Raw genomic sequence first — 26,167 nt, 5'->3', positions numbered from 1 at the left:
GACATTTCTCATAATGTCTTGTAAGGGTTAAATTGTAGTATAGGGCTAACGATTAGCTTGAAAAATAACAGCTTTGTGTTGATACTGAAGGTTAAGAGATAACAGCCTTGCTTTATTCTTGAAAACTATGCCTCATACTCTTGTAAATTAGGCTTCACCAATTAAGGAAACAAAAGTCCAAAGAAAAGAGCATCAGAGGCAGGGTCAAGGGGATCCACTGGTTGCAACTTAGAGGCAGAAAGTCTAAAATAAACACCTCGTTAGGCAACTGTTTCTGACTCATCTGGAAACTTTCTTTGTTCTGTTCCAAGGTGATGATAAAACGATGTGATCGGTTATAAAAACTCTGTACCCCGGCTGTTCGGGGCGCACTCTTATCAAGAGTGTTGGTCCCGATCGGTCAGCCTTGCCTCTCATTGTAATAAAGTTTGTTGTGACTGTCACTGGTCCCCGTAGCATTCTGTTTCAGGAGTCGTGTGGATGCAACAGTCTTAGTGATCTCTTGAAGTAGATAGTGTAGCCATTCCTTAAACAGTAATGTACCCCCAGTTGGGTGCCACACCCAGCTATTTTTCTCACTCTGCCTGGGCCACCTTATTCACTCCCATGATTTTATTTTTCTCACTCTGCCTGGGCCACCTTATTCACTCCCATGATTTTAATGACCAGCATTATGCCTATGACTCCAGCCCAGGCTCTTTTTCCTGAGCTTCACAGCGGTAAGTCCAGTTGCCTTCTGGATGAACGTTATCACTTGGTTGGTCCCCAGACTCCTCAACTTTTCCAAAATGGACTTCACCTCACTATTCATTCCACCCAATTGTCCATGCCCCCCACTTCTGCTACCCTAATTCAAGCCATTCACCCTGAGGTTTTTACAAAAAATTTAACCTGCTCCCTGGGTGTGGTTTCCTCCCTTCCAATCAATCCATTCTCCCCCTTGCAGCCAGAGTGATTTTTCCAAATAAAAAATTATGATCAAGTCTCACTTCTCAGCTCATAAAACTTCAGTGCCTTTCCATCGTCTTTAGGACCCATCAGTATAGCCGTTAAGACCCCTGCTTTCCTTGCCAGCTTTTTTTTTTTTTTTAACCACCACTCCCTCCCCAAGCCTGATTCACCTTGCCTCCCACTATAACTCTTTTTAATTCAAGATCATGCCCGTGAAAATCATCATTGTATCCCTGTTGCCTGGCAGAATGCAAGACACTAAGTAGGACTCAGTATATATCAGTTTATCTCCATAAATTTCGAATGACCTTTTTCCAGCCCCAATTCATTGCCCTACATATCACAGGTGCTCCTTGCTTACTGAGGTCCGGGAGGGTTTGCTCAGGGAGCAACTCTGCCCTCACCTGGCTACAAGAGGCACTGCCTCGCTTAACGGAGGTGGATATACAAATAACTACCGCTTTGCCAGGAATTACTAGCTTCCATGGAGAAACAGTCCCAATTTGATGACAGAATTACTGGATTGTGGAGAAGCGTGACACTGGGGAGGATTAGCCTGGTCTCAGAGGAGACGAGAATGTTGAAGGTTATAAGGACAGGCTCATATGCTGTATTTGTGGACCTGAGGGAGGAAGGTTTGGGATAATAGGGAGTTGATACGGGTAGGAATTGATCTTTTGGCTAAGCTCAAGTGTGGTATCTGTTCTTATCAGTTTAACATCTGATACCTCCTGTATCTGAGGACAGTGTATTCCATTGATTTGGGGAGCGGGGGCTAGAATAAGAGCTTGCTTTGGGTACTCCATTCATCGTTTCCCTGGTCCCCGGGTGCTTAACGGGGTTGATATACTTGGGGTTGGAGCGCATTACCACCACATCAGGTCTTTGGGCTGGGGGAAAAAAGCTATCACAGTGGGAAAGACAAAGTAGGAATCTCTGAAACTGCACCGTCCCCATTCCAGCGATGACCTTTTCTCCCATTCTGTCCTTAACCCATTGCACTCCAGCTCCTGTACCCGCCCCTCCATGGAGGCCACTACTGACCTCATTCACTTAATCCCAGAAGATACTTCCATCTTTCTTGACCTCTCTGTGGCATTTGACACTGGTGACCTCCCCCTCTTCCTGAAGTGCTCCCTACCTTTGCTTTCTGGGACCCTGCACCCTCCTGGGTTTCCTCTTCCGTCTTGACCTTTTTCACTATCTATTCCTACCCGTTCCTGAGGGTTCTGTTCCGGGTCCACTTGTTTTCTCCCTCGCTAGACTCTGCCTAGATAAACCAGCTTACCCATCACCTTGGGCCTCATTTACCATATATATGCTGCCATCTCCCCCACTTCATCCCAACACAAGATCTCCTGGACTGCACACACCCTGGTATCTGTCTATCAGACATCTTCACTGGGATGGCCCATAAACAGCTCAGCTCAACTTGTCCGCAATGGAATTTATCATCTTTTCCTACAAATCTGTTCCTTCCCCGACGTGCCCTCTTTGACTCGATTGTCTAAGCCAGAACGTGGTCATTATCCCTGCCGCTGATATGCTGTAAATCTTCTCCGGCCAAACACTTCCGGGAACGTATTTGTATCGGAGCAAGTTGGTTATTTGTTGCAGCGAGGAAGAACACACCCCGTCGGGAATCACGGGGTGTCTCAGTAAGAGGGTGTTAGAAAGAATTTACTGCAGGATTTGGGCTTGTGCTAAGTGATTTGTGGGAGATTTTAAGCAAGTGAGGCTTTACACTGGATTTGATGTTTTCAGGAAGTGACATCATTTATTATGGGGTATCTTAATAAGTCTTACCTAGAAGGACAGAAGGATAGAATGAGACTGACTTATGATTGGTAAAGAAACCATCACTCATATTAGCGAGGACAGGGAGCAGTTTGGACTTTTGCTATCTGGACGATGTTCATGCTTTTTTCTGTGCTCAGACGTATGGGATGGACTTGTTTTGCCTTGATCCACCATGATCACAGAGTGGCCTTGTCTTATGTTGATATTCTGAAATTACGTTCAACAGGAGACCACCAAGGTCTCGGTGTGAATCCCAGGCCAGCTTCTGGATGTCAGTAGATGCTTTTCTCCTTCTCAGTACCCTAGTGTAAGCCATTCACCCCTGGATTTCTGCTACAGATTCCCAAACTGGTTCCCTGGCTTTGACTTAACTCTCTTTTTTTGTGTGTGTTTTTTTTTAAGTTTATTTATTCATTCTGAGAGAGAGTGTGTGTGGGAGGGGCAGAGAGAGAGAGAGAATCCCAAACAGGATCTGCACTGCCAGTGCAGAGCCCGATGTGGGGCTCAAACCCACGAGCCGCGACATCATGACCAGAGCAGAAATCAATAGTTGGTTGCCTAACTGACTGAGCCACCCAAGCATCTCATGACTTCAACCCCTTATAACCCATTCTCCACATTATAGCCAGAGTGATCTTTCTAATTTTTTTTAAAAAAATTTTTTAACGTTTATTTTTGAGATAGAGAGAGACAGAGCATGAATGGGGGAGGGTCAGAGAGAGGGAGACACAGAATCCGAAACAGGCTCCAGGCTCTGAGCTGTCAGCACAGAGCCCAACGTGGGGCTCAAACTCACGGACCGCGAGATCATGACCTGAGCCGAAGTCGGCCGCCCAACCGATTGAGCCACCCAGGTGCCCCTGATCTTTCTAATTTTTTTTTTTAACGTTTATTTATTTTTGAGACAGAGAGAGACAGAGCATGAATGGGGGAGGGTCAGAGAGAGGGAGACACAGAATCTAAAACAGGCTCCGGGCTCTGAGCTGTCAGCACAGGGGCCCGATGCGGGGCTTGAACTCACGGACCGCGAGATTGTGACCTGAGCCGAAGTCGGCACTCAACCGACTGAGCCACCCAGGCGCCCCTGATCTTTCTAATTTTTAAAACATGTTTTATTTTTGAGAGAGAGAGAGAGAGAGGCAAAGAGACAGGTAGACACAGAATCCGAAGCAGGCTCCACACTCTGAGCTGTCAGCACAGATCCGAATGCGGGAGCTGAAACTTACGAACTGTGTGAGATCATGAGCTGAATGGAGCTGGATGCTTAACTGGCTGAGCCACTCAGGCGCCACCAGAGCGATCTTTCTAAACGGAAAGTCTGATCTCAGCTCAAAATCCTCAGTGCTTCTCCTTTGCTCTTAGGTTAAAATCTGTACCTACTGACAGAGCCAACAAGGCCCGTTTTCCTTTTCCAGTTTTAATATCACTACTCATTCCCTCCCTTGCTCTACTTGACCCCTTCCCTATATAAACTCCCTGAGGTCAGAAATCGAGTCTGTATAACTTATTTTATCCCTATCGTGTAGAACAAGGCATGACACTGTAATGCATAGAGTGCCTGCCCTGTGCTATGAAGGAAGCTCCTGAAGAGGCTGTTAGGAAAATGCAGTTGAACTGTCGACAGCTTCCTGGCAACAGGAAGCTCTCTCAGAGGATGGAGGCTGCGTCTGCCCCCTCCTGGCAGCAAGAGGCACTGCCTCCATTCGTGGAGGAAAAGGGATCCGCAAATGAACAGGGCTCTCCTGGGATCTGGGAGTAGGGCATTCACCTCTGGGAAAAATTCAGTTTGAGGACAGAATTTCCTTATTTCCTGAACCGTGGAGAAGTATGCCAGGAGAAGCTCTCTCATAGAGGGGTGAGACTGGTTTTTGGAAGAGTTGAGGATGTGGAATTTTATAAGGGACAGCTGGGAAGCGAGTTCTGCTGGGAATCTTAATTGTAGGTTGTTTCTTTGTTTCTTGGCCCAAGATGAAGAACAGTATGTGTTCTTTAAAAAAACGTTTTTTTTTTTAAATGTTTATCTTTATTTTTGAGACAGAGAGAAACAGAGCATGAGCGGGGGAGGGGCAGAGAGAGAGGGAGACACAGAATCCGAAGCAGGCTCCAGGCTCTGAGCTGTCAGCACAGAGCCCAATGTGGGGCTCAAACTTGTCAACTTTAAGATCATGACCTGAGCTAGTTGGATGCTCAACCGACTGAGCCACCCAGGCGCCCCATGAATAGTATGTGTTCTTATCATTTAGTATCTTGTAAACCTGTACCTGAGGATACTTCATCAAGTTTATTATTATTATTATTATTATTATTATTATTATGTGCGTTTTTGGAACAGAGAGATTGAATAGGGGCTCTCTCCATCTATTCTACAAACCAACCCGATATTGCAGTACCCCCATGAATGGTATGGTTCTCCCTTTTGGAGTCAATATCAGTTAAAATGCAGACTGTTGCATTCCACTATGTCTTTTGGTTTTTGGGAAAAAAATTTAAGATAAATCTGCTCTTTCCCCTCTTTCTTTAATGCTATATTTTTGACACATATTTTACTTGTCTTTTATGTCCTGGTTCTTTAATATTTATTTATAGTGCTCTATTTAGAGATTTTCTACAGATGATCTTGTCCCTTAGTGATAGAACATTTTTCAGGTTACCAGATATATATTGGTGTAACTGATGTGGCAGTGAAATCTTTCATATGTTGCTTTGTGCACACGTATGAGAGTTTCTCCGGGGTATGCATCTAGGAGTGACATTTCCAGATAACAGCAAGAGTATTTTCAGTTTTATAGACTGTTGCAAATTTCCCACATGTCCTGAATTGCAATTCTCTGGTATTCCTGAATAAACTCATTTTTTTTCTGGTAAGATAACTGACAGTTTTATTTTTAAGGTTAACAGTTGCTAGTATAAATGGCAACTTAAAAAATTTTTTTTTCTCATTGTTTGCTACTGGTATACAGAACAGAATTGTTCTGCATCTAGTTTTTTAATTGAACTCTTAATCTAATAATTTTTAGATTCAATTGGATTTTTTTAAAGAATTTATTTTGGGGGCACCTGGGTGGCTCAGTGGGTTGAGCATCCAACTTCAGCTCAGGTCATGATCTCAACAGTTTGTGGGTTCAAGCCCCACGTTGGGCTCTGTGCTGACAGCTCAGAGCCTGGAGCCTGCTTCAGATTCTGTGTCTCCCTCTCTTTCTGTCACTCCCCCGCTTGTTCTCTCTCTCTCAAAAATAAATAAATAAATAAATAAATAAATAAATAAATAATTTAAAAATTACCAAAAAAAATTTTTTTTATTTTTAAAGTAATCCCTACACCCAAAATGGGGCTCAAACTTACCACCTCAAGATCAAGAGTCACACACTCTCCCAACTGAGCCACCAACCGCCCCTCAATTTGGACTTTTTTGTACAGAATTTTCTATAAGTAGAGCAAAACATTTAGGTCTCATTCCCTACCCCCCAAATTGAATGTTAGTTACCTATAAAAGTATTTTGTAAATTACTGATAGTAATTTAAATTTGAGACCTGAAACCATAAAAATCCTAGAAAATAACACAGCCAGAAAGGTCTCTGACGTCAGCCATAGCAACATTTTTCTAGATATGTCTCCTGAGACGGGGGAATAAAAGCAAAAATAACCTATTTGGGACTTCATCAAAATAAAAAGATTCTGCACAGCAAAGGAAACAGTCAACAAAACTAAAAGACAACCAACTAAATGGGAGAAGATTTTTGCAAATGACATATCCAAAAAGGGTTAGTATCCAAAATATATAAAGAACTTATACAGGGGCACAAGACTAGCTCAGTTGGAAGGGCATGCGACTGTTGATCTTGGGGTCGTGAGTTTGAGCCTCACGTTGGGTATAGAGATTGCTTAAATAAATAAAACTTAAAGAGAACTTATACAAATCAACACCCCCAAAACCAAATAAACCAATTAAAAAATGGGCAGAAGAAATGAAAAGGCATTTCTCCGAAGAAGACATCCAGATGGCCAAAAGACACATGAAAAGATGCTTAACATCTCATCATCAGGGAAATGAAAGTCACAACTGCAGTGAGATATCACCTCATACTCATCAGAATGGCTAAAATTAATGACACAGACAACAACAAGTGTTGGCAAGAACTTGGAAAAAAAGAACACTCATGCACTGTTGGTGGGAATGCAAACTGGTATAGCCACTAAGGAAAACAGTAAAGAGTTTCCTCAAAAAATTAAAAATAGAACTACCCTATGATCCATTAATAGCACTACTGGGTATTTATCCCCCAGAATACAAAAACACTAATTTAAAGGGATACATGCACCCGTATGGTTATAGCAGCATCATTTATAATAGCCAAGTTATGCAAGCAGCTCAAGTATCCACTGATAGATGAAAGGATTAAGAAGATGTAGTACATATACACAATAGGATATTATTCAGCCATAAAAGAGAATGAAATCTTGCCATTTGCAACAACGCGGATGGAACTAGAGCGTATTATGCTAAGTGAAATAAGTCAGTCAAAGAAAGACATATGATATCATTTCACTCATATGTGGAATTTAAGAAACAAAACAAATAAGCAAAGGGGAAAAAAGAGAGAGAGACAGACCAAGAAACAGACTCTTAACCGTAGAGAAGAAACTGATGGTTTTCAGAGGGGAGGTGGGGAGATGGGTGAAATAGGTGATGGGGATTAACAAGGGCGCTTGTGATAAGTGAAAGAGCAGACCTAGGCCGGCCAACTAGTGACTATGTCCCTGATATGGCCGCAGGAAGAGGTTCCCGCTCAAACCTCAGACCACGCCTCCTCCCCTTGAGTAACTTATGTTTTCTAAGAAAGCAGGCTACCGATTGATGCATTCTTCCGAAGTCTAAGGTGGGAGGAAGGGGAGTATGAGAGGCGTGGAAAGTGTGAGTAGAAGAGGGAGGGCTTCTCTCAGGTAGGGGCCAGAGGCAGGAGCCCTCAACCCTGTCCAGGCTTAGAATGACCTGGGAGCATTTTACCCCTCCCCAAACCAATTATTCAGAGTCTCTGGGGATGGTGTTTGGTGCTAGGTATTTATATAGCACAGCAAGGCTGACAGCCAATGGTTAATAGGTGACCAGTGAGAAACGTTCTGTATACACTGAGGCCAAACATGTTAAACAACCTCAGACACAGTGGTTCTTAAACTTCAGGTGCATCAGAATCTCCTGGAAGACTTGTTCAAACAAGTTCAAACAAGATCTGTTCAAACAAGATCGCTGAGCCCCACCCCTAGAGTTTCTGATTTAGTAGGTCTGTGACCACCAGGCCCAACCTTTGCATTTTAACAAGTTCCAGGTGACGCTGATAATTGCTGATCTGGGACCACACCTTGGCAGCCATTGGTCTATCCTTCCCCAGCCAATCAGCTGAGGCCACGACCCTTCCCCAGCCAATCGGCTAAGGCCATGATCCCTATAAAACCTTTGTGCTTTTGAAACGCACCCTCTCCAGTATCTCACCGCTGCCTCGGTGCAGGTGGGGGATTGAGCTCCAGCTAGCTCGAATAAAGGCTCTTTGCTTTTGCATCGGACTTGGCTCCCTGGTGGTCTTTGGGGATCATGAATTCTGGGCATAACAATAAGCACCTGGTGACATGGAATTGTTGAATCACTATATTGGACACCCAAAACTAAGATAACACCATACGGTGACTATGCTGGAATTAAATTATTGATAGTACTATTTAAAAAATTTTTTTAATGTTTATTTATTTTTTAGAGAGACAGAGACAGAATGCAAGTGGGTTGGGGCAGAGAGAGAGGGGGACACAGAATCTGAAGGAGGATCCAGGCTCCGAGCAGTCAGCACAGAGCCTGACGCGGGGCTTGAACTCACGAGCTGTGAGATCATGACCTGAGCCGAAGTCAGATGCTCAACCGACTGAGCCACCCAGGCGCCCCTTGATAGTACTATTTTAAAGAAACTGGGTAATCCGTTCTAATGCTGCTAATTTGAGGATGAAAGGGAATCTGTTCTAAACTTGCTAGAGGATCCATTTCTTTAAAGTTTTGAGTTTTAGTTTTCTCTGTAGTAAACACCTTAATTTATTCAATATAATTTATTTTTTGAAAGCAATTTTAAGTTTACAGAATAGTGGACAGGAAGAATGGAGTTCCCATATCTTCCATTACCCTCTCTCCACCTCCCACCCTTTCCCCTATTAAAATCTTGCTTTAGTGAGGTACACCTGTTATAGTTGATGAGCCCATACTGATACATTATTATTAACTAAAGACCATGGTTTACATTAAGGTTCATTCTTTGTGTTGTACATTCTGTGGGGTTTGACACATGTCTAATGACATGTATCCACCATTACAGTATTGTACAGAATAGTCTTCTGGTCCTAGAAATCCCCTGCCCTCGGCTTATTCAGCCTGCCCTCCCCCCCCACCCACTCCCAGAACTCCTTGCAACCACTGATCTTTCTACTGTCTCCATAGTGTTGGCTTTTCCAGAATGTCATATAGTTGGAATCATACAGTATGTAGATTTTTCATATTTGCTTCTTATGCATTTAAGATTAGCAATATGCATCTAAGATTCCTCCCTGTATTTTTGTGGCTTGATAGCTCAATAATGTTCCATTATCTGGATGTACCAGTTTCTTTATTCACCTAGTGAAGGACATCTTGGTCTGGTCGCTTCTGAGTTTTAGCAATGATGAATAAAGCTGCTATAAACATCCGTGTTCAGGTTTTTGTGTGGACACAATTTGTTGTACAGATCATAGAACTCAGGGAAACACTTTACTTACTATTCCCAGTTTATTAAAAAGGACGTTATAAAGGATACAAATGAATAGCCAGATGAAGAGGTACATGGGGTGATGTCTGGAAGGTTCCAAGCATAGGATCTTCAGACCCCGTGGACTTGGGTGGGTTACCTTCCTGGTACATGTTCATCAACCTGGAAGTTCTCCAAACCCCATTGATTGGTTTCTACAGAGGTTCCATTATGCAGGCATGATCATTGGCCCTTGGTGATTAACTCAGTCTCCAGCCCCTCCCCCCTGCTTGGAAGTTGGGGGATAGGACTGGAAGTTACAACCCTCTAGTCATGCCTTGATTTTTCTGGTGGCCAGTCTCTACCCCAAAGCTACCACCAAGAGTGGTCTCTTTGGAAGAGGCTTTCTTATCACCCAGGAATTCCAAGAGATTTAGGAGCTCAGTATCAGGAACTAGGGACAAAGGTTCATGCCCTTTCTTGTGCCCTTGTGTTCTCTCTCTCTCTCTGCTTTTATCATATCACAGTTACCCATTTATAAAAAAGGTGAGGTTGGCTTTTACCATAAATAAAAAATCAATTAAAGGTGGATTAAAGACTTGAATGTCAAAAACAAAACCTTACCTTCTTGCATAGAAAATGTCGATGAATATCTTTCAGGCCTTGAAGTAAAGAAAGAATTTTTAGGGGTGCCTGGGTAATTCAGTCAGATAAACGCGGACTTCAGCTCAGGTTATGATCTTAGGGTTTGTGAGTTTGAGCCCCACCTCGGACTCTGCACTGATAGCTCAGAGCCTGGAGCCTGCCTCAGACTCTGTCTTCCTCTCTCTCTGCCCTTGCCCCACTTGTGTTTCTCTCTCTCTCTCTCACAAATAAACAAAAAGAAAGATTCTTAAAATAACACACCAAATAATAATATTTTCCAAAACAAATAATACATTAAAATTTTTTATAAAGTTTATTTATTTTGAGAGAGACAGAGAGAGTGTGGGTGGGGGAGGGGCAGAGAAAGAGGGAGAATCCCAAGCAGGCTCCACACTGTCAGCACAGAGCCCATGCAGGGCTCGAACTCATGAAACTGTGAGATCGTGGCCTGAGCTGAAATCAAGAGTTGGATGCCTGACTGACTGAGCCACTAAGGTGTCCCAATAATACATTTTAAAATAAGACGTCAAAAGTAAAAATGTGGGCCATAAGAGAAAACACTTACTTACTTACTTATTTATTTATTTATTTATTTATTTATTTATTTATTTAAGTAGGCTCCATGCCCAATGTGGGGCTTGAACTCATGACCCTGGGATCAAGGGTCGGATGCTCCACCAACTGAGCCAGCCAGGCACCCCTATTTTTTCAATCCCAGCCATCCCACCCAAACTGATAACACTTTATTATTATTATTTTTTATTTTAGAGATAGAAAGAGAGAGAGCACATGAGGTGTGGGGGAAGAAGGGCAGAGAGGCAGGGAGAGAGAATCTTAAGCGGACTCCACACTCAGATCAGAATCCAAAGTCGAGCTCGATCCCACGACTCTGTGATCATGACCTGAGCCGCAATCAAGACTCAGACACCCAACTGACTGAGCCACTAAGGTGCCCCCAAGACTGATAACATTTTTGATGGATAACTTTTGTTCGTCAAAGGACACCTGAAGGGTGCCTGGGTAGCTCAGTCAGTTAAGCATCCCTTGAGTTGGGCTTAGGTCATGATCTCACCATTGGTGAGATTGAGCCCTGTATTGGGCTCTGTGCTGACAGCACAGAGCCTGCTTGGGATTCTTTCTCCCTCTCTCTGCCCCTCCCCTGCCCTTCCCCCTCAAAATAAATAATAAATAAACTTGAGGAAGGAGAAGGAGAAGGAGAAGAAGGTGGCATCTAAGTGCCCAGATCTTGGTTTCTAATACCATTCTCCCAATAAAAGGAACCAGGGCTCTTTGGAGATATGGCTGATTCTAGGGCTGGGGCCCTAACATACATACAAGATGAGCCTGGACCATTTTGTAGTGCCAGGAAGTAAAGACGTGCTCAAAAAAACTGTATGTGGGGGGAGACAGGGGGACAGCAGAAAGAGGAATGTATTAAAAGAGCCAACCTAAAAGAGCTCACAGCGGCCAAAGCTGTAACAGTTTGAGCAAAACCCCCAGTAATATAGTATTGCATTCTAACCCAAAGGATAAAATACATATGCACAAGTCCATACTGACAAAAAACAAATAACCAGATAAATGAGGGAGAAGAGATAAATCTCCTGTACAGAAAATCTCCAGTAATTCACGTCAATACTCCCTCCCATCCAGGAGGCAGAGCTTAATGCCAGACCTCGTGAGTGTGGCTGCACTTAAGAGATTTTCTTCCAAAGGATGTGATGATAGAAAGTTTTGAAGGTCACAGGGGCTGGAAAAATAGCAATACCCACCAGTATCGTGTGACCACAATGGTAGAAAGAGCTGATGTTGGGGGACTTCAGTCACCATTTTAAGGATAATTTAATCCCTTATTACTATGTAGCCTCTTGGATGAGATCAGTATTCTGTCTCTGATCAGCTAAATATCTGATGTCATCTGTCCAAGGATACTATGTTACAAATGCTTCTCTGTTTCTTCCATAGGTTGATCTGCTATATCTCTGATGTTACTCTTTTTTTCTACTTTTTAAAAGTTTATTTATTTATTTAGAGAGGAAGAGAGAGAGCACGAGAGGGGGAGGGGTAGAGAGAGAGAGAGAGCGAGAAAGAGAGAGAGAGAGAATCTCAAGCAGGCTCTGCCCTGCCAGCACAGAGTTCGATGGGGGGCTCATCCCGTCATCCCAGGAACCATGAGATCATGACCTGAGCCAAAATCAAGAGTCAGATGCTCAACCAACTGAGCCACCCAGGCGCCCCATGTTTCTCTCTTTTACTATCTGGTTGCAATGAGAGAGAAAGGTTTGCTGCTGCATTATTGTTCACTGTCTAATTTACTTAGAATCAGGTACTTTTGAGATGGCACATTTATTTCGCTTCTAAGTGATGGCTTTGGCTGTATTTCCTCTCCTCTTTCTGGCTTTTATCCCCCCTCACATTCCCCATCCTCCACTGAGACAACCCTGACGGTTCTCTTCTTTAGAAGCCAGCGTCCCTCCTGCAGGATTCGTAATAACAATATTATTCCAACGTCACTTCTTCAAATGACAGTTGCCAAGTGAGCCCCTTTGGCTGAGGGTCGGCCTCCTTCTCGGCTTTCATCTCCATAGCGCTTTGACCTCCAAATGCTCAGTTCTGTAACTTTCAGCCATCATCCATTTTTCAAATGTCTGAACTCCCCAAGGTCGATGGACATGTCAGAAGCAAAATACGTGTTAATCAGCTGCTTATGTTATCGGTAAGGCTTTCGGTCAACAGTAGGCTATTAGTAGTTAAGTATTTGGGGAGTCAGAAGTTACACGCAGGGTTTTGACCGTGCCACAAATCCCTGTGCTGTTGAAGGCTCAACTGTAATCCTTATTTGTTGGGAAACATGTGATATGGACTTTTGCAACAGGGATTTAGAAAGGAATTTTCTCTGTACACTTAGCGCTCTGCGTTTCAGGGCCCAACCCTCGTCTGTCTGCCTGAGCATAAAGTATTAAAGATGTGTAGCCTCACGTGGTCTCTGGATTGTTGAGCTGCCTTTTCTCTTTGCGTTGTCTCAGTCTTTTTTTCTTTTTTTTTAGTTTTTTTAAGTTTATTTATTTTGAGAGAGAAAGAGAGTAGAGTGGGGAGGGGAAGAGAGACAGGGAGAGAGAGACAGAATCCCAAGCAGGCTCCACACTGTCAGCATGGAACCCAATGTGGGGCTTGAACGCCCGAACCGTGAGATCATCACCTGAGCTGAAACCGAGTGGTGGACGCTCAACCGACTGAGCCATCCTGTCCCAGCCTTGTTTTGAGAGCTTAATTCTTCGTGACAAATCATATACTTTTCCAGACACCTGGCTGGCTCGGTCAGAAGAGCATGTGACTTTTGATCTCAGGGGCATGAGTTTGAACGCCACATTGGGTATAGACATTACTTAAATAAAACTTAAAAAAATATTTTTTAATGATCTACTTTGCGTTCCTACAGTAAATATTAAGTCTTATATGTTTTTATATCAAAAGGCATTGAAGGATCTGAGGATCTCTAGCCACGTTCTGCCTCTTTCTGTACAGTCTTTCCATGTTTTCCGGTCATCTCCTTCCCCCAGATTTATTACTTTCTTTTGGTTGAACAGTAACAAGTCTTGGTTTCCTTTTTTTTTTTTTTTTTAATTTATTTATTTTTGAGACAGAGAGAGACAGAGCATGAACGGGAGAGGGTCAGAGAGAGAGGGAGACACAGAATCTGAAACAGGCTCCAGGCTCTGAGCAGTCAGCACAGAGCCCGACGCGGGGATCGAACTCACATACCGCGAGATCTTGACCTGAGCCAAAGTTGGACGCTTAACCGACTGAGCCACCCAGGCGCCCCTTGGGTTTCCTTTTCTTAAAGAATTTGGTATTTGGGGCACCTAGGTGGCTCAGTCGGTTAAGCAACCAATGCCTGATTTCACTTCAAGTCATGATCTCATGGTTCATGAGTTTGATCCCCATGTCAGGTTCTGTGCTCACAGCATGGAACCTGCTTGGAATTCTCATTCTCCTCCTCTCTCTCTCTGCCCCCCCCCCCCCCCCACCAAATAAATAAACATTAAAAAAAAAAAAAAAGACTTTTGTTTTTAAGTAATCACTACACCCAACCTGGGGCTCGAACTCACAACCCCAAGATCAAGAGTGTTATGCTCCACCGACTGACCCAGCCAGGTGCCCTTGTTTTCCTTTTTATGATATAATGTGGTGTTGTTTACATTTCTTTTCACTTTTATCCCTTTATCTTCATACGCTACTTTTGTTGTTTGTAAGGAGGGAAGTATTTGGGTTCGACTGGTATAGTTCATCCACTCATTTTCCAAACACTCATGAAGTGCCTACTATATGTTATCTCTGAACAGGCAGGTCCATCAGCAAATTGGACAAGGTCTCTGCCACTCGTCTTGAAGTGCAAACAGACGCTCAGGAAAGGAAATGCAATAAACAAACAGGATATGTGTTGTGGCAGAGGTAGATGGAAAATAGTTCTTTGGGAGAAGTTGAGAAAAACTGTCATCTGAGCTAGGTCTTGAATGAACGGGAACTAATGAGGCCGAGTGGCAGAACAGGACGGGAAAAACACGGAATGGCATGTCCAGAGATGCAGAGGCCTGACAAAGCTGGCTGTACTGTAAGACTGGCAGGTGTTTGAAGGCTGATGTCACTGGGGGGGTGGGGGGGGGGAGGAGGGGGAGGGGCAATCCCTGTGGAAGGCGTGGGGATCATACATTTTGGGGGGTAAGTTGTTAGCTTCGTTACTGCACGCAGATGGAATTGGCTTCATCTGTCTGGAACCACAGGGCTGTGAGTGAGATATTAGGTTTCTAGGGGTGTAATGCTGGACAATCTCAAGGAGAGCTCTTGAACCCAGTTCTCAACCTTGAACTTCAACCCTGTTAAAGTCTGTTCAGAGCCTCTGGTTGGCACTTATCTGCCATGCCCAGGGTACCTTGGACTTATCATCTTTGCGCAGTAGTCTGAACTCCACCCTCTATCCACTCGCCTGCCTCCCTCTAAGAATTGGTTCTGGCTCTCTTAGGGTGGGGGTAGGGTATGGGCTTTGGCATGCAGAAAGGGAATGGCAGAAGATGAGCCTTTTCACACCCTTGACTCTCCTTGGGCCCCCCTTCCTGTCTGCTGTTTCTTTAGATTTGGCTTCTGCTTTCTTCCAAACACACAGCTACCTTGGCTTCCAGCCCAGGTGGGAGAGGGAGAAAGAACTTGTTTCCTTCAGCTCCTCTCTGAAAATAATCCAGCTGGCACTGGTCAGGAACAAGTAGTTCCTGAACGTCTGCACCCCATGGTGTTGATGTCCAGCAGTCCCTGCTATGAACCTTGTCTCTGCCCCACTTAGTCTCCATCCCAGAATCTCTGTGGAGGGAAGCTGGGTGGTCTTCAAGGCCTCTGTGATGAAATTTTGGGGTGACGGTGGGGTGGTCTGGAGCCGACGACCAAGAAAGAATTCTTGAGGACGTCTTTGGTGCAATAATTTTACTACAGCATGGGGACATGACCCGTGGGCAGGAAGAGCTGCACTGGGGTCATGATGGGTAACTCATTATATACCCTCACCTTGGGAGGTGGTCAGGGATAGAGTACGTCTCTAAGGAATTTTGGAAGCAAGGTTTCCACGACCTTGAGGGGCTAGCTGTTGCCAGGGAAATTACTGTTTCGCTTATTACCGTTTAATAAAATCTCAGTCATGAGATCCTTCAAATGTATAAGGGGGGGTATAAGCTTGCAGCATGATTGCCAGCATATATCCTGGGGCAGTTGAGATAAAGGAAGTAGACTTACAGGATCCTCGTGGTTGGGATAATGTTAAACCAAGGTTCTCTTTGGCCCCAGCAAAGCGTCATCCTTGAGGCAGCTGAGCTCCTAGAGGGAGATCACTCTGTCGGTCTTGGGTCTCGAGGACTTGTCATGGGCTATAGGCAGTAAGGGAATTAAATTTTTCATTTGCTTTAGTTTCCCTCATTACCATGGCAAGCACTTAAACCCCTTTCCTTTGTTCTCTGGTAGCGAGGAGTGTCCGAGGAATATCACATGTATCCCACCTGAAGGGGTGGGGGGGTGCGGGGTGCTAGTTTATGCTTTGCCCTAAACTTGTCTCATCATCTGCGGCTGCCTCCAAGGCTTAGCATAGTGAAGTGATAAGGAGGTAAGGGAATCCTGGCACCCTGGGGAGATTGGGCCAATCTGTCGGAGGCCCTGCAACAGTGGGGAAGAGTCTGGTCTGTTGTAAGAAAATGGTGGGTGCCTCCAATTGAGGCCCAACCTTGGAATGTTTCCTACAGCCCATCAGGCTTTTGGCTCTTCTGTCGGATTCCTAGCTGCCCGACATCCTGGCGCCAGAAACTGGCGGTGGGGGGTTGGGGGGGGGGTGGGGTAGGGGAAGACGGGCGGTGGGGGGTGGGGTCAGCTTCAACTCTCCTGTCCGAACAGATTCATCTTAAAACATCAGGGAGAAGACTGCATTACAGTTAACTCAATAAAATTAATACAGCAAAGTATTGTAGCGGGCACTTAATAGTTGCTGCATGATGAATTATTTGAAATGAACTCAAGATGAGTCTTGAAGGGCGAGTGGGAGTAAGCCCTGCGGGGAAGCAGAGATCCGGCGCCAAGTTCCAAAGGCTTGAGGAGACAAGGCTAGGTGGGGGAAAGGGGAGAAGCTGAGTTTGGCTGGCTCTGAGAGAGCCAGCGGCCGTGCGAAGTTGGGCCCACCACGCGGTGGTTTGAGCCCAGGGCCAGGGGCGAACGGAGCACGGCGTGGGGGCCCAGCCTTCGACGGTGGCGAAGAGGGGCCCTAGGGACACCCGCGGTGCTGGAAGTCCCCTCCTTGTCCACTCCTCGGGGCGGGACAAATCAGACTCCGCCCACCTGGAGGTGGCTCTGCGCTCAACCTTCTTAGCGTTCGACTAGGAGGAACTTTAGGGGTAAACAGGTTCGAGAACGGGGAATTGAGGCGCGCAGCGGTGGGAAGCGTGCTCCGGAGCCTAGTCCCCCCACCGCCGCCCACCCGTGTTGTCTCAGAAAGAGCAATCGGGGCCGTTCCTCTTTAAGGGGCGGGCAGGGGCGGGGCTCCCCGTCTCTTTCCGGTAGGCTGCGCCCTTCCCACAGCAGACGCGAACACTGTAGCCCGAGCTGCGCGTGATCGCGAATTCTTCGGAGGCCGAGTTGGGGCGGGGAGGTCGGGGCCGGAGTCCAGCCACCGCTTGATCGCAGACTGCATCGTATCGCCGGTTCCGCAGGCATCATGAGCCAGGACACCGAGGTGGACATGAAGGAGGTGGAGCTGAACGAAATGGAGCCCGAGAAGCAGCCGATGAATGCGGCGTCCGGGGCAGCCATGGCCGTAGTCGTGGCGAGCGGCGCCGAAAAGAACGGCCTGGTTAAGATCAAGGTGGCCGACGACGAGGCAGAGGCAGCGGCCGCGGCCAAGTTCACTGGCCTGTCTAAGGAGGAGCTGCTGAAGGTGGCGGGCAGCCCCGGCTGGGTGCGCACCCGCTGGGCGCTGCTGGTGCTCTTCTGGCTCGGCTGGCTCGGCATGCTGGCGGGTGCGGTGGTCATCATTGTGCGGGCGCCGCGCTGCCGCGAGCTGCCCGCGCAGAGCTGGTGGCACAAAGGCGCCCTCTACCGCATCGGCGACCTGCTGGCCTTCCAGGGCCACGAGGAGGGAGACCTAGCGGGTGAGCTGTGGGCGCGACCCTGGGTTATCGGGCCACTGGCTCCGATCCTGTCCCCAGATTGACGCCGACGGTTGTCCACCCCATTCTGTACTCGGTCCCGCACCCTCAAGCGGGAGATGTAGCTTCTCCATTCTTTCTTTGAAGAAAACTGCCCCTACGCCCTCTTCCACGAGGATGGCTGACTCAGCGTCCTCACTTACCCTGCGAAGCCTGTAGCTGACGGTTTCTGAAGTAATGCACCGGGCACCTTGCGTCAGCTCCTCTGAGTCTTGTGATTCAGGCTCACTTCCCCCCAACACTTAGTTCCTTCGGGAGGGGAGAAGAGAAGAGGGGCGATCAAGGACCTCTCAGAGGGCCTTCACTTTAAATTTTTTTTTTTAATGTTTATTTATTTTTGACAGAGAGACAGACAGAGCGGGGGGGGGGGGGGTGAGGGGCAGAGAGAGAGGGAGACACAACCTGAAGCAGGCTCCAGGCTCTGAGCTGTCAGCACAGAGCCCGACGCGGGGCTCGAACTCACAGACTCTGAGATCATGACCTGAGCCGAAGTCTGACGCTCAACCGACTGAGCCACCCAGGTGCCCCTCAGAGGGCCTTCACTTTAAATCTGCTTCCCCATTTCAGGCCTGAAGAGGCACCTCGATTACCTGAGCACCCTGAAGGTGAAAGGCTTTGTGCTGGGCCCAATTCACAAGAACCAGAAAGATGACCTCGCTGGGACCAACTTGGAACAGATCAACCCTGTTCTCGGCTCCAAGGAAGATTTTGACAATCTCTTGCAATCGGCCAAGAAAAAGAGTGGGTGTCCCAGAGTTGCCAAGGAAGCAGCTGGGAAGGGCTTGGCCTTCTGGCCACAGAAAAGACAGGACAGGGTTTTTGTTTGGTTTACTCCTGTCTTGCTGAGTTTTCTAAGGCAGGTACAAGCTCCCTGCAGTTTGTTAGGCTTCAGCCTAAAATTAATTTGCCAAGTGGTGCAGAGACTTTCTACTTGGATGTGTGCGCATTCACTTACCTTCTGGGCTTCAGTGTCCTTATTTGCGAAATGTAGGCTTTTGCTGATTCAGTGTTCTTTAAACTTGTAAAGGAATGGATCCTTTTGAGAACAATATCCAAATAGAATCTTGTCTTATTTTAAGAGGATTCACTTTGGGGGTGGGGAGCCCAGGTCCCCCTAGGTTAGCCTTCTCAACTACATTACATGCCTTCTGCCTGATAAGATTTTCAGCCCGTCCACTCACATCTTTGTTTCAATGGAATAGGTTTTGCCGGGGTTCAAATCTAAGCTTTTTGTGCCAAATGATACATAGGGAGTAGTCCACCAACTTGTATTTGTTGATTTCTTCCTTTCCTGACACCCCAACGTCTTTCTCCTGACTCCCTTTTTTCCTCCGTTGTTCCAGGCATCCGGGTCATTCTGGACCTCACTCCCAACTATGAGGGCCAGAACTCATGGTTCCTCCCCACTCAGATTGACACTGTGGCCGCCAAGATGAAGGTAAGTGTGTTGGTGCCCATGGCAGGTGGGAGTTGGCTGCTGGGGCTGTGCTGATCCTTCTAGCAAGCCCTTGTAAACTAGCCTGGCTCCAGCTGAGGGGCCCCTTGCTCCTTGGAGCCGAGCTTGCACACCCCTCCCACAGGCAGAGGGTAGGCCAACAATGCACCCTGGTTTTGCTTGTTCCTTTTCTGGTCACTCATTTTCCTTGTTTCCTCGACTCTGATGGTAACAGTGCCAGGAAAGGAATTTCTCAGATGGCGATCTGGGTTTGACTTTTCTTCCTTTGGGGGAGAGGAAGCTGTTTCTCTGTGGGAATCCTGCCGTGTCTGGTTTCCCAGTTCTTGTTTGATGTATTTTGGAGGGGAGCCCAGTCTGAAATTGTAAGCATTGTGGTCTTATGCGTCTGGGACCAGGCCAAGTATTTTGGATATGTGTTCTAAGTTTCTCTGTAACCACACAAGGTCTCTTTCATCTCTAATCTGTCAGTGAAGAAGCTAGGGTTCAGAGGGGCTTGAGGTGCTTAGGATTTGAAGTCTCAAGTAGTCTCATTTCTGTAACCTGCTTTCCCTGAATACAGGTATAGGCTCAAAGACTGTAAGTGGGACTTTGTCATCCAAGCTCCTAATGCCTGGGTTCTAGGACACTGGCCAGTTCAGCAGGGGTATAGAACAAAATAAAATCTCTTAAAAGTTATTGATGAGGGGATGTTTTCAGATGGTATGGCTTGAGGACTGGTAGCCTCGGGTGAAAACGGAGATAAGAGGTGAGACAGAAAGGGGAAAAGGGGTCTTGGGGGTGAGGTTCCATGTCTTGTGCCCACCAATGCCAGGACTTCAGGCCTGGGCCTGTTTTGCAGAACTGGCTTCTCTTCTCAAATCTTCATCTGAACTGCCCTGGGGCTGTGCTTTGAACTTCACTCTTTCATCTTTGGCCTTGCTCTGACCTGCTCTCTTACACACACCCTCCCCTGGCCTCAGGACACGGGGAGAGGAGTAAGTATACTTGTCTTCTGATCTTGGCTAGAGAGAGAGAGAGAGAGAGCCGAGCCTGCAAGCGAGCACGTGAGCAGGGGAAGGGGCAGAGAGAGAGGGAGACAGAGGACCAGAAGTGAGGTTCTGTGCTGACAGCAGCGAGTCTGATGTGGGGCTCGAACCCTTGCACCGTGAGATCATGACCTGAGCCAAAGTCCGATGCTCAATGGACTGAGCCACCCAGGCACTCCTAAGTGAAGTTATGTTTATCAACATACTTTTTCTCTTAGGCCTTTTCTATATCAAAGGAGAAGCTGTGTGATTTGTAATGGGGAGGAATACGGAAGTGAAATGCTATAACTTTAAGAATCAGTGATGGTGAGAGGCGCCTGGCTGGCTCAGTTAAGCATCTGACTCTTGGTTGGGACTCTGGTCACGACCTCACCGTTTGTGAGTTCGAGCCCCACATCAGGCTCCGCACTGACAGTGTGAAGCCTGCTTGGGATTCTCTCCCTCTCTCTGCCCCTTCCCTGCTCATGCGTGTTCTCTCTCTCTCTCCCTCTCTCTCTCAAAATAAATAAATAAACTTAAAAAAAAAAAAAAAGAATCAGTGATGGTGTAGAATGGGAGGGAGCTGAAGGCTGATGGTTAAGGGAGGCCAGTCAAGGCAGGTGACTCTTCCAAGGTCATAGGGAAGTGCGTGGTAGGTGAGGTTTAGCATGGGCTGGATTTTCTAAGCCTTTGCATCAGAGTGTTGAAGCCCTTCCTCTGTTGTTTTGCCCCCTCCCTATAGGATGCTCTGAGTTTTTGGCTGCAGGCTGGTGTGGATGGGTTCCAGGTTCGGGACGTGGAGAATCTGACGGTGAGTTTCTTTCCATGTGAGAGGCAGAGCCTGGGTGAGAGCAGAGGGACTCGTCAGGGCTCGTTGGCGTTCTCTGTTCCTTGACTTTGTTCCTTTTCTTCTAGGATGCGTCTTTGTTGTTGGCTGAATGGCAGAACATCACCAAGAGCTTCAGCGAAGACAGGTAGGTGCCAGACCTCCCCTGCCAACTCAGCTTCATGGTGGGAACCCCCCAGTAGAGTGCCAGACCCAAGGAATGGGCGATTTCCTAGCCCAAAGAACTTTCTTCACTTTCATTCTTTGCTTGTTCTTTACCAACCTTGTCCCCTGCCTTGCCCTCTGCAGGCTCTTGATCGCAGGGACTGAGTCCTCTGACCTTCAGCAGATTCTGAGCCTCCTTGGATCCACTAAGGACCTGTTGTTGACTAGCTCATACCTGTCAGACTCCATTTCCACCGGGAAGCATATAGAATTCTTGGTCACCCAGTATTTGAATGCTACTGACAGTCGCTGGTGCAGCTGGAGCGTGAGTACCACAGTCGGGGGACGAGGCGGGGGAGGAGGCCTTTTTGAGGAAAGGTGTGGGCAGACGGAGGCAGAGACGGGCTTTGGGGCTCACCAGTGCATCCATCCCTGCAGTTGTCTCAGGCGGGGCTCCTGACTTCCTTCGTGCCGGCTCATCTTCTCCGCCTCTACCACCTGCTGCTCTTCACCCTGCCAGGGACCCCGGTTTTCAGCTACGGAGATGAGATCGGCTTGGAGGCCGCCGCCCTGCCTGGCCAGGTATGGCTTGCTGCCTCCCTGGCGCAGTGGGGGAGGTTGTGTTCCCCCATCACGATGCTTCTGTGGATGGCAGCAGGTAGACGTGAGCCTTGGCGGGGGACTGCCTTTGACTCCTGGTCAGCCACGGTAGCCGCGTGGCCTCGGCAACTTATTTCACGGCCCTAGTCTTGATCACGTCTTCTGGGGCCTTGCATTTCTTGGAGGGAAGTTGGGATTCAATGAGAGCATATTTGAAGATGCGATGCCGGGTACCTGGTAGGTGTTCCATATGGGAGCCATCCGTTGGTTGGTTGGTTGGTTCGTTCGTTCTCATTCATGTGTTCAGTGGGCAGCAGGTAGGTATTCAGCTGGGCCTTGTGCCCTCCAGCAACTCCTAGTTCAGTGGGGGACCCAGAGGAGTAAGAGAAATGCATGGTAGCCAGTGCTGAGATGGGGTAAGAGCATGAAGGTGCTCACTTAGCTCTAGCCGCAGGGTTAGAGGTTGACACCCAAGCTGATATTTACAGAACTGGTCGTGCGGTTATTCCACGGTTTTCTGGAGTAATTCCTATATGCCATGCACAGAGGACACAGCAAGGCACAGAAGAGCTGGAGGTGGGGAAGTTAGATAATAAGCAAAGAGAATAAAGATGCCCAATGCTGGGGCGCCTGGATGGCTTAGTCTAGGTTAAGCACCCGACTTCGGCTCAGGTCATGATCTCACGGATTGTGAGTTGGAGCCCCGCGTCCGGCCCTGTGCTGACAGCTCAGAGCCTGCAGCCTGCTTTGGATTCTGTGGCTCCCTGTCTCTCTGCACCTCCCTCACTTGCGCTGTGCCTCTCTCTCTCTCAAAAATAAGTAAATGTTAAAAAAAAAAAAAAATTTAAAGATGCTCAGTGCTGCTAAGTGCTGTGCAAAAGAGAGCAGGGTCAGGGGCCTAGAGAACAGGGGATGGGGGATGTTTGCCATCGTGTGGCCACAGAAGATCTAGTGAGACACCTGAGCCGGGGAGTGGGGGGCAGTGAGGGAGCTAACCCTGTGGCTGGGAGAAAAGCCCTCCACGCTGACGCGATAGTGCGGGCAGGGACCTGACTCGGGGGCCGGCCTTGCTTATCCAGGAGAAGTTAGGCCAGTGTCGGGGGGAGGCTCTCCACGGATGGGGCTGGGAACAGAAGGTGAAGGGAGAGCAGGCCCAGGCCTTTCCCAAATCCTGTTTTCCTGGCTTTTCAGCCTGTGAAGGCTCCAATCATGCCCTGGGATGAATCCAGCTTCCCCAACACCTCAGAACCTGGAAGTAACAACATGACTGTAAAGGTAAGGGTTTGGGGTGGGCCAGACCTGCTTGGCCGAGGGTGGGCAGGTGGCGTGTAGGAGGTTGTGCCCAGGGGTGTCCTTTATCCTTTCTTGCTGTGACCACCACTTGCAGGGCCAGAATGAAGACCCTGGCTCCCTCCTCTCTCTCTTCCGGCGACTGAGTGATCAGCGAGGCAAGGAGCGCTCCCTGCTGCACGGGGATTTCCATGTACTCTCCTCCGGGCCTGACCTCTTCGCCTACGTCCGCCAGTGGGACCAGAACGAGCGCTTCTTGGTAGTGCTCAACTTCGGGGGTGTCGGCCAACCAGCCAGGTTGCCGGCCACTGCCAGCCTGCCAACCAAGGTCAATCTGCTGCTCAGCACCCACCTGGGCCGTGAGGAGGGGGCCTCTCTTGAGCTGGGGCACCTAAACGTGGAGCCCCATGAGGGGCTGTTGCTTCGTTTCCCTTATGTGGCCTAACAGGACCCATTACCCCTCCCCTCCCCAGGCCCTTTGGGTCCTGGTTTCTTTTCTTTTCTTTTTTTTTTTTACGGTCACAGATTACAGTTGAGAGGTGTTTTCTGGCTTCAAATAAAAGTCACTCCTGCCTGGTGAGGTCTTGTCTTCCCTTACTCGGTCACAGCAGGAATCTACCCCCTCCTCCGTGCACGCATGCACGCACACACACAAAGACGGTGATCAGGGCTAGAGAGTTCCATGCACCTGCTCCAGCCCAGAGAGGGAGGGGCCTTCCAGGCTCATAACAACAAGGAGGTATGAGGGCCAGGGCTAGCGTCTGGGTCAGGGTCCTCTCCTGGAGGTCTTCGGTCTTACTGACTCTTTCCTTATCCCCCTCAGCAGTGGTCTCCAGCCAAGTGTGGTCCGGTTTCCTGTTTTTTGCAGACTTGGCCTCTCAGGGAGAAGGAGTGGGAGCCGGGTGGCCTGTTTCCTAAGAGATGCTTCTAAAGGGTACTAGAGGGCATTCATTCAACAAGAATCTGTTGTGCACTCAGCATGTGACAGGAATCGTTTTAGGTCCTGGGGTCACAGGAGAGGACGAAGTACAAGATCCCTCTCTTCTAGTCTTCTAGGGCTTCTAGTCTAGTGAGGGAATGGAGAAGAAATAAGGTGAATACAATTTCAAGTGCCGTGGGTATAGTGATGGTGTTCCAAGAGGACAAAGTGAGGCAGGAAGAGAGGCAGGGGCTTGGGGTGGAAGGGAACTGGAGGAGGGGGGAGGGGAGACCTCACCAAGTGGATGCCATGTGAACGAAAGGCCTGAAGTAAAGGGGGTCGTTGGCGGGGGACTGGCAGGGAGGAAGGGGAGGCTCCAAGTGTGAAGCTTCCAATGGATTGTTCTCTCGCAGTGGGGTCCTGGACCTGAGACCCCCTGGTTTGTAACACACGGTGTGGCCAAGCAGGGAAGCTCGTCCGAGGCTTGGTGTCCAGAGTTCCTGGGTGTGCCCATAACCGGGTGCCCATGTGCCCGACCTTTACTCTCCAAATTCCCCCAGAGGGCATGTGTCCCAAAGCACTCCTTGCAAATCACATTGTTTGACAGATGTCTGAAGTCCTCAGACAGGACATTCCAGAGGCCTAGAGATCACCTCCCAGGAGCTGAGGGCAAAGGCCAGACTTGGAAGGTAAGACTAACTCTGAGTGATGGGAGGGAGCTGGAAGGCCGTGAGCAGCATGGGTGGGCTGATGGGTTTTCGCTGACTCGCTGTCCCCCTAGCAGGGAGGCTAGTTAGGGTGGCTGTTAATGGCTGTAGCTTAACAGACTTAGCAGGATAACAGCAGTGGAGGTGTTTGGGTCCTGGACTTGTTCTGCAGGTAAACCCACTGGATTTTGTGTTGAATCTTTCTGTTGTAGTCATGATTCTCAGACTGGCCTCACAGACCTGGGGGTGAAGTCTGGCCCCCATGGCTTTCTTATGGAAAGAACACTGGTTCCTGCAGGATGGGGCTTGGGTCAGGCCTGAGCCTCTAAGGGGGTCTTGGTGGAGGGGACAGGTCAAAGGACTAGATGGAAATTTTTCCTATGCGGGGCTCGAACCCATGAACCGTGAGATCATGATCTGAGCCAACGTCAGACATTTCACCAACTAAGCCACCCAGGTGCCCCGACTTTCACTTTTTAAAAAGCTCTTTCCCGGGGCGCCTGGGTGGCGCGGTCGGTTAAGCATCCGACTTCAGCCAGGTCACGATCTCGCGGTCCGTGAGTTCGAGCCCTGCGTCAGGCTCTGGGCTGATGGCTCGGAGCCTGGAGCCTGTTTCCGATTCTGTGTCTCCCTCTCTCTCTGCCCCTCCCCCGTTCATGCTCTGTCTCTCTCTGTCCCAAAAATAAATAAAAAACGTTGAAAAAAAAAAATTAAAAAAAAAAAAAAAAAAAAAAAAGCTCTTTCCCTGCAATGGAGTATTACTTGGCAATCAAAAAGAATGAAATCTTGCCATTTACAACTACGTGGATGGAACTGGAGGGTATTATGCCAAGTGACATTAGTCAGAGAAAGACAAATATCATATGACTTCACTCATACGAGGGCTTTAAGACACAGAACAGATGAACATAAGGGAAGGGAAACAAAAATAATATAAAAACAGGGAGGGGGACAAAACGTAAGAGACTCTTAAATAGGGAGAACAAACAGAGGGTTACTGGAGGGGTTGTGGGAGGGAGGATGGGCTAAATGGGGAAGGGGCATTAAGGAATCTACTCCTGAAATCATTGTTGCACTATATGCTAACTAATTTGGATGTAAATTTAAAAAATAAAATTTAAAAAATAAAAATAAAAAACCCTTTCCCCGTTCATACAGGGGTACTCATAAGCCTAGGGGGGCACTCAATAGAGAAGAGTCAGGATGATTATAAGATTTTCTTCTGGAGCAGCTGGGAGACTGGATTTGCCTTTACTGAGGTGGGCAAGGCTGCAAGTTTAATTTTATAGATATCATAAAATTTACCATGTTAACTGTT

General features: G+C 47.7%; 1 protein-coding gene and 1 pseudogene across 1 annotated transcript; both read left to right on the top strand.

The window, feature by feature from the left end:
* The first annotated feature begins 1,619 nt into the window (after nt 1-1,619).
* LOC128776359 (U2 spliceosomal RNA) lies at nt 1,620-1,797 on the top strand (annotated as a pseudogene).
* A 15,266-nt stretch (nt 1,798-17,063) lies between these two features.
* Nucleotides 17,064-23,803, top strand: SLC3A2 (solute carrier family 3 member 2). The gene is made up of 9 exons (XM_019414725.2): nt 17,064-17,825; nt 18,450-18,623; nt 19,226-19,320; nt 21,085-21,153; nt 21,258-21,316; nt 21,478-21,658; nt 21,772-21,915; nt 23,125-23,208; nt 23,321-23,803. The coding sequence occupies exons 1-9, from the start codon at nt 17,393-17,395 to the stop codon at nt 23,666-23,668; spliced, it is 1,587 nt and encodes a 528-aa protein (XP_019270270.1). The 5' UTR covers nt 17,064-17,392; the 3' UTR covers nt 23,669-23,803.
* The last annotated feature ends 2,364 nt before the right edge of the window (nt 23,804-26,167 follow it).

The sequence above is a fragment of the Panthera pardus genome, unplaced genomic scaffold (genome assembly GCF_024362965.1).
Source record: "Panthera pardus isolate Hobbes unplaced genomic scaffold, ASM2436296v1 HiC_scaffold_12, whole genome shotgun sequence".
Classification (NCBI taxonomy): Eukaryota; Metazoa; Chordata; class Mammalia; order Carnivora; family Felidae; genus Panthera; species Panthera pardus.
The sequence above is the reverse complement of the archived record's forward strand: the minus strand, read 5'-3'. Positions and strand labels throughout refer to the sequence as shown.

Bases quoted from the DNA above. Each gene is read 5' to 3' on its own strand.
- SLC3A2 (XM_019414725.2), top strand. From the start codon at position 17,393: ATGAGCCAGGACACCGAGGTGGACATGAAGGAGGTGGAGCTGAACGAA. The intron at 19,321-21,084 runs GTAAGTGTGTTG...CCCTCCCTATAG, and splicing joins CTGTGGCCGCCAAGATGAAG to GATGCTCTGAGTTTTTGGCT. The intron at 21,916-23,124 runs GTATGGCTTGCT...CTGGCTTTTCAG, and splicing joins CCGCCGCCCTGCCTGGCCAG to CCTGTGAAGGCTCCAATCAT.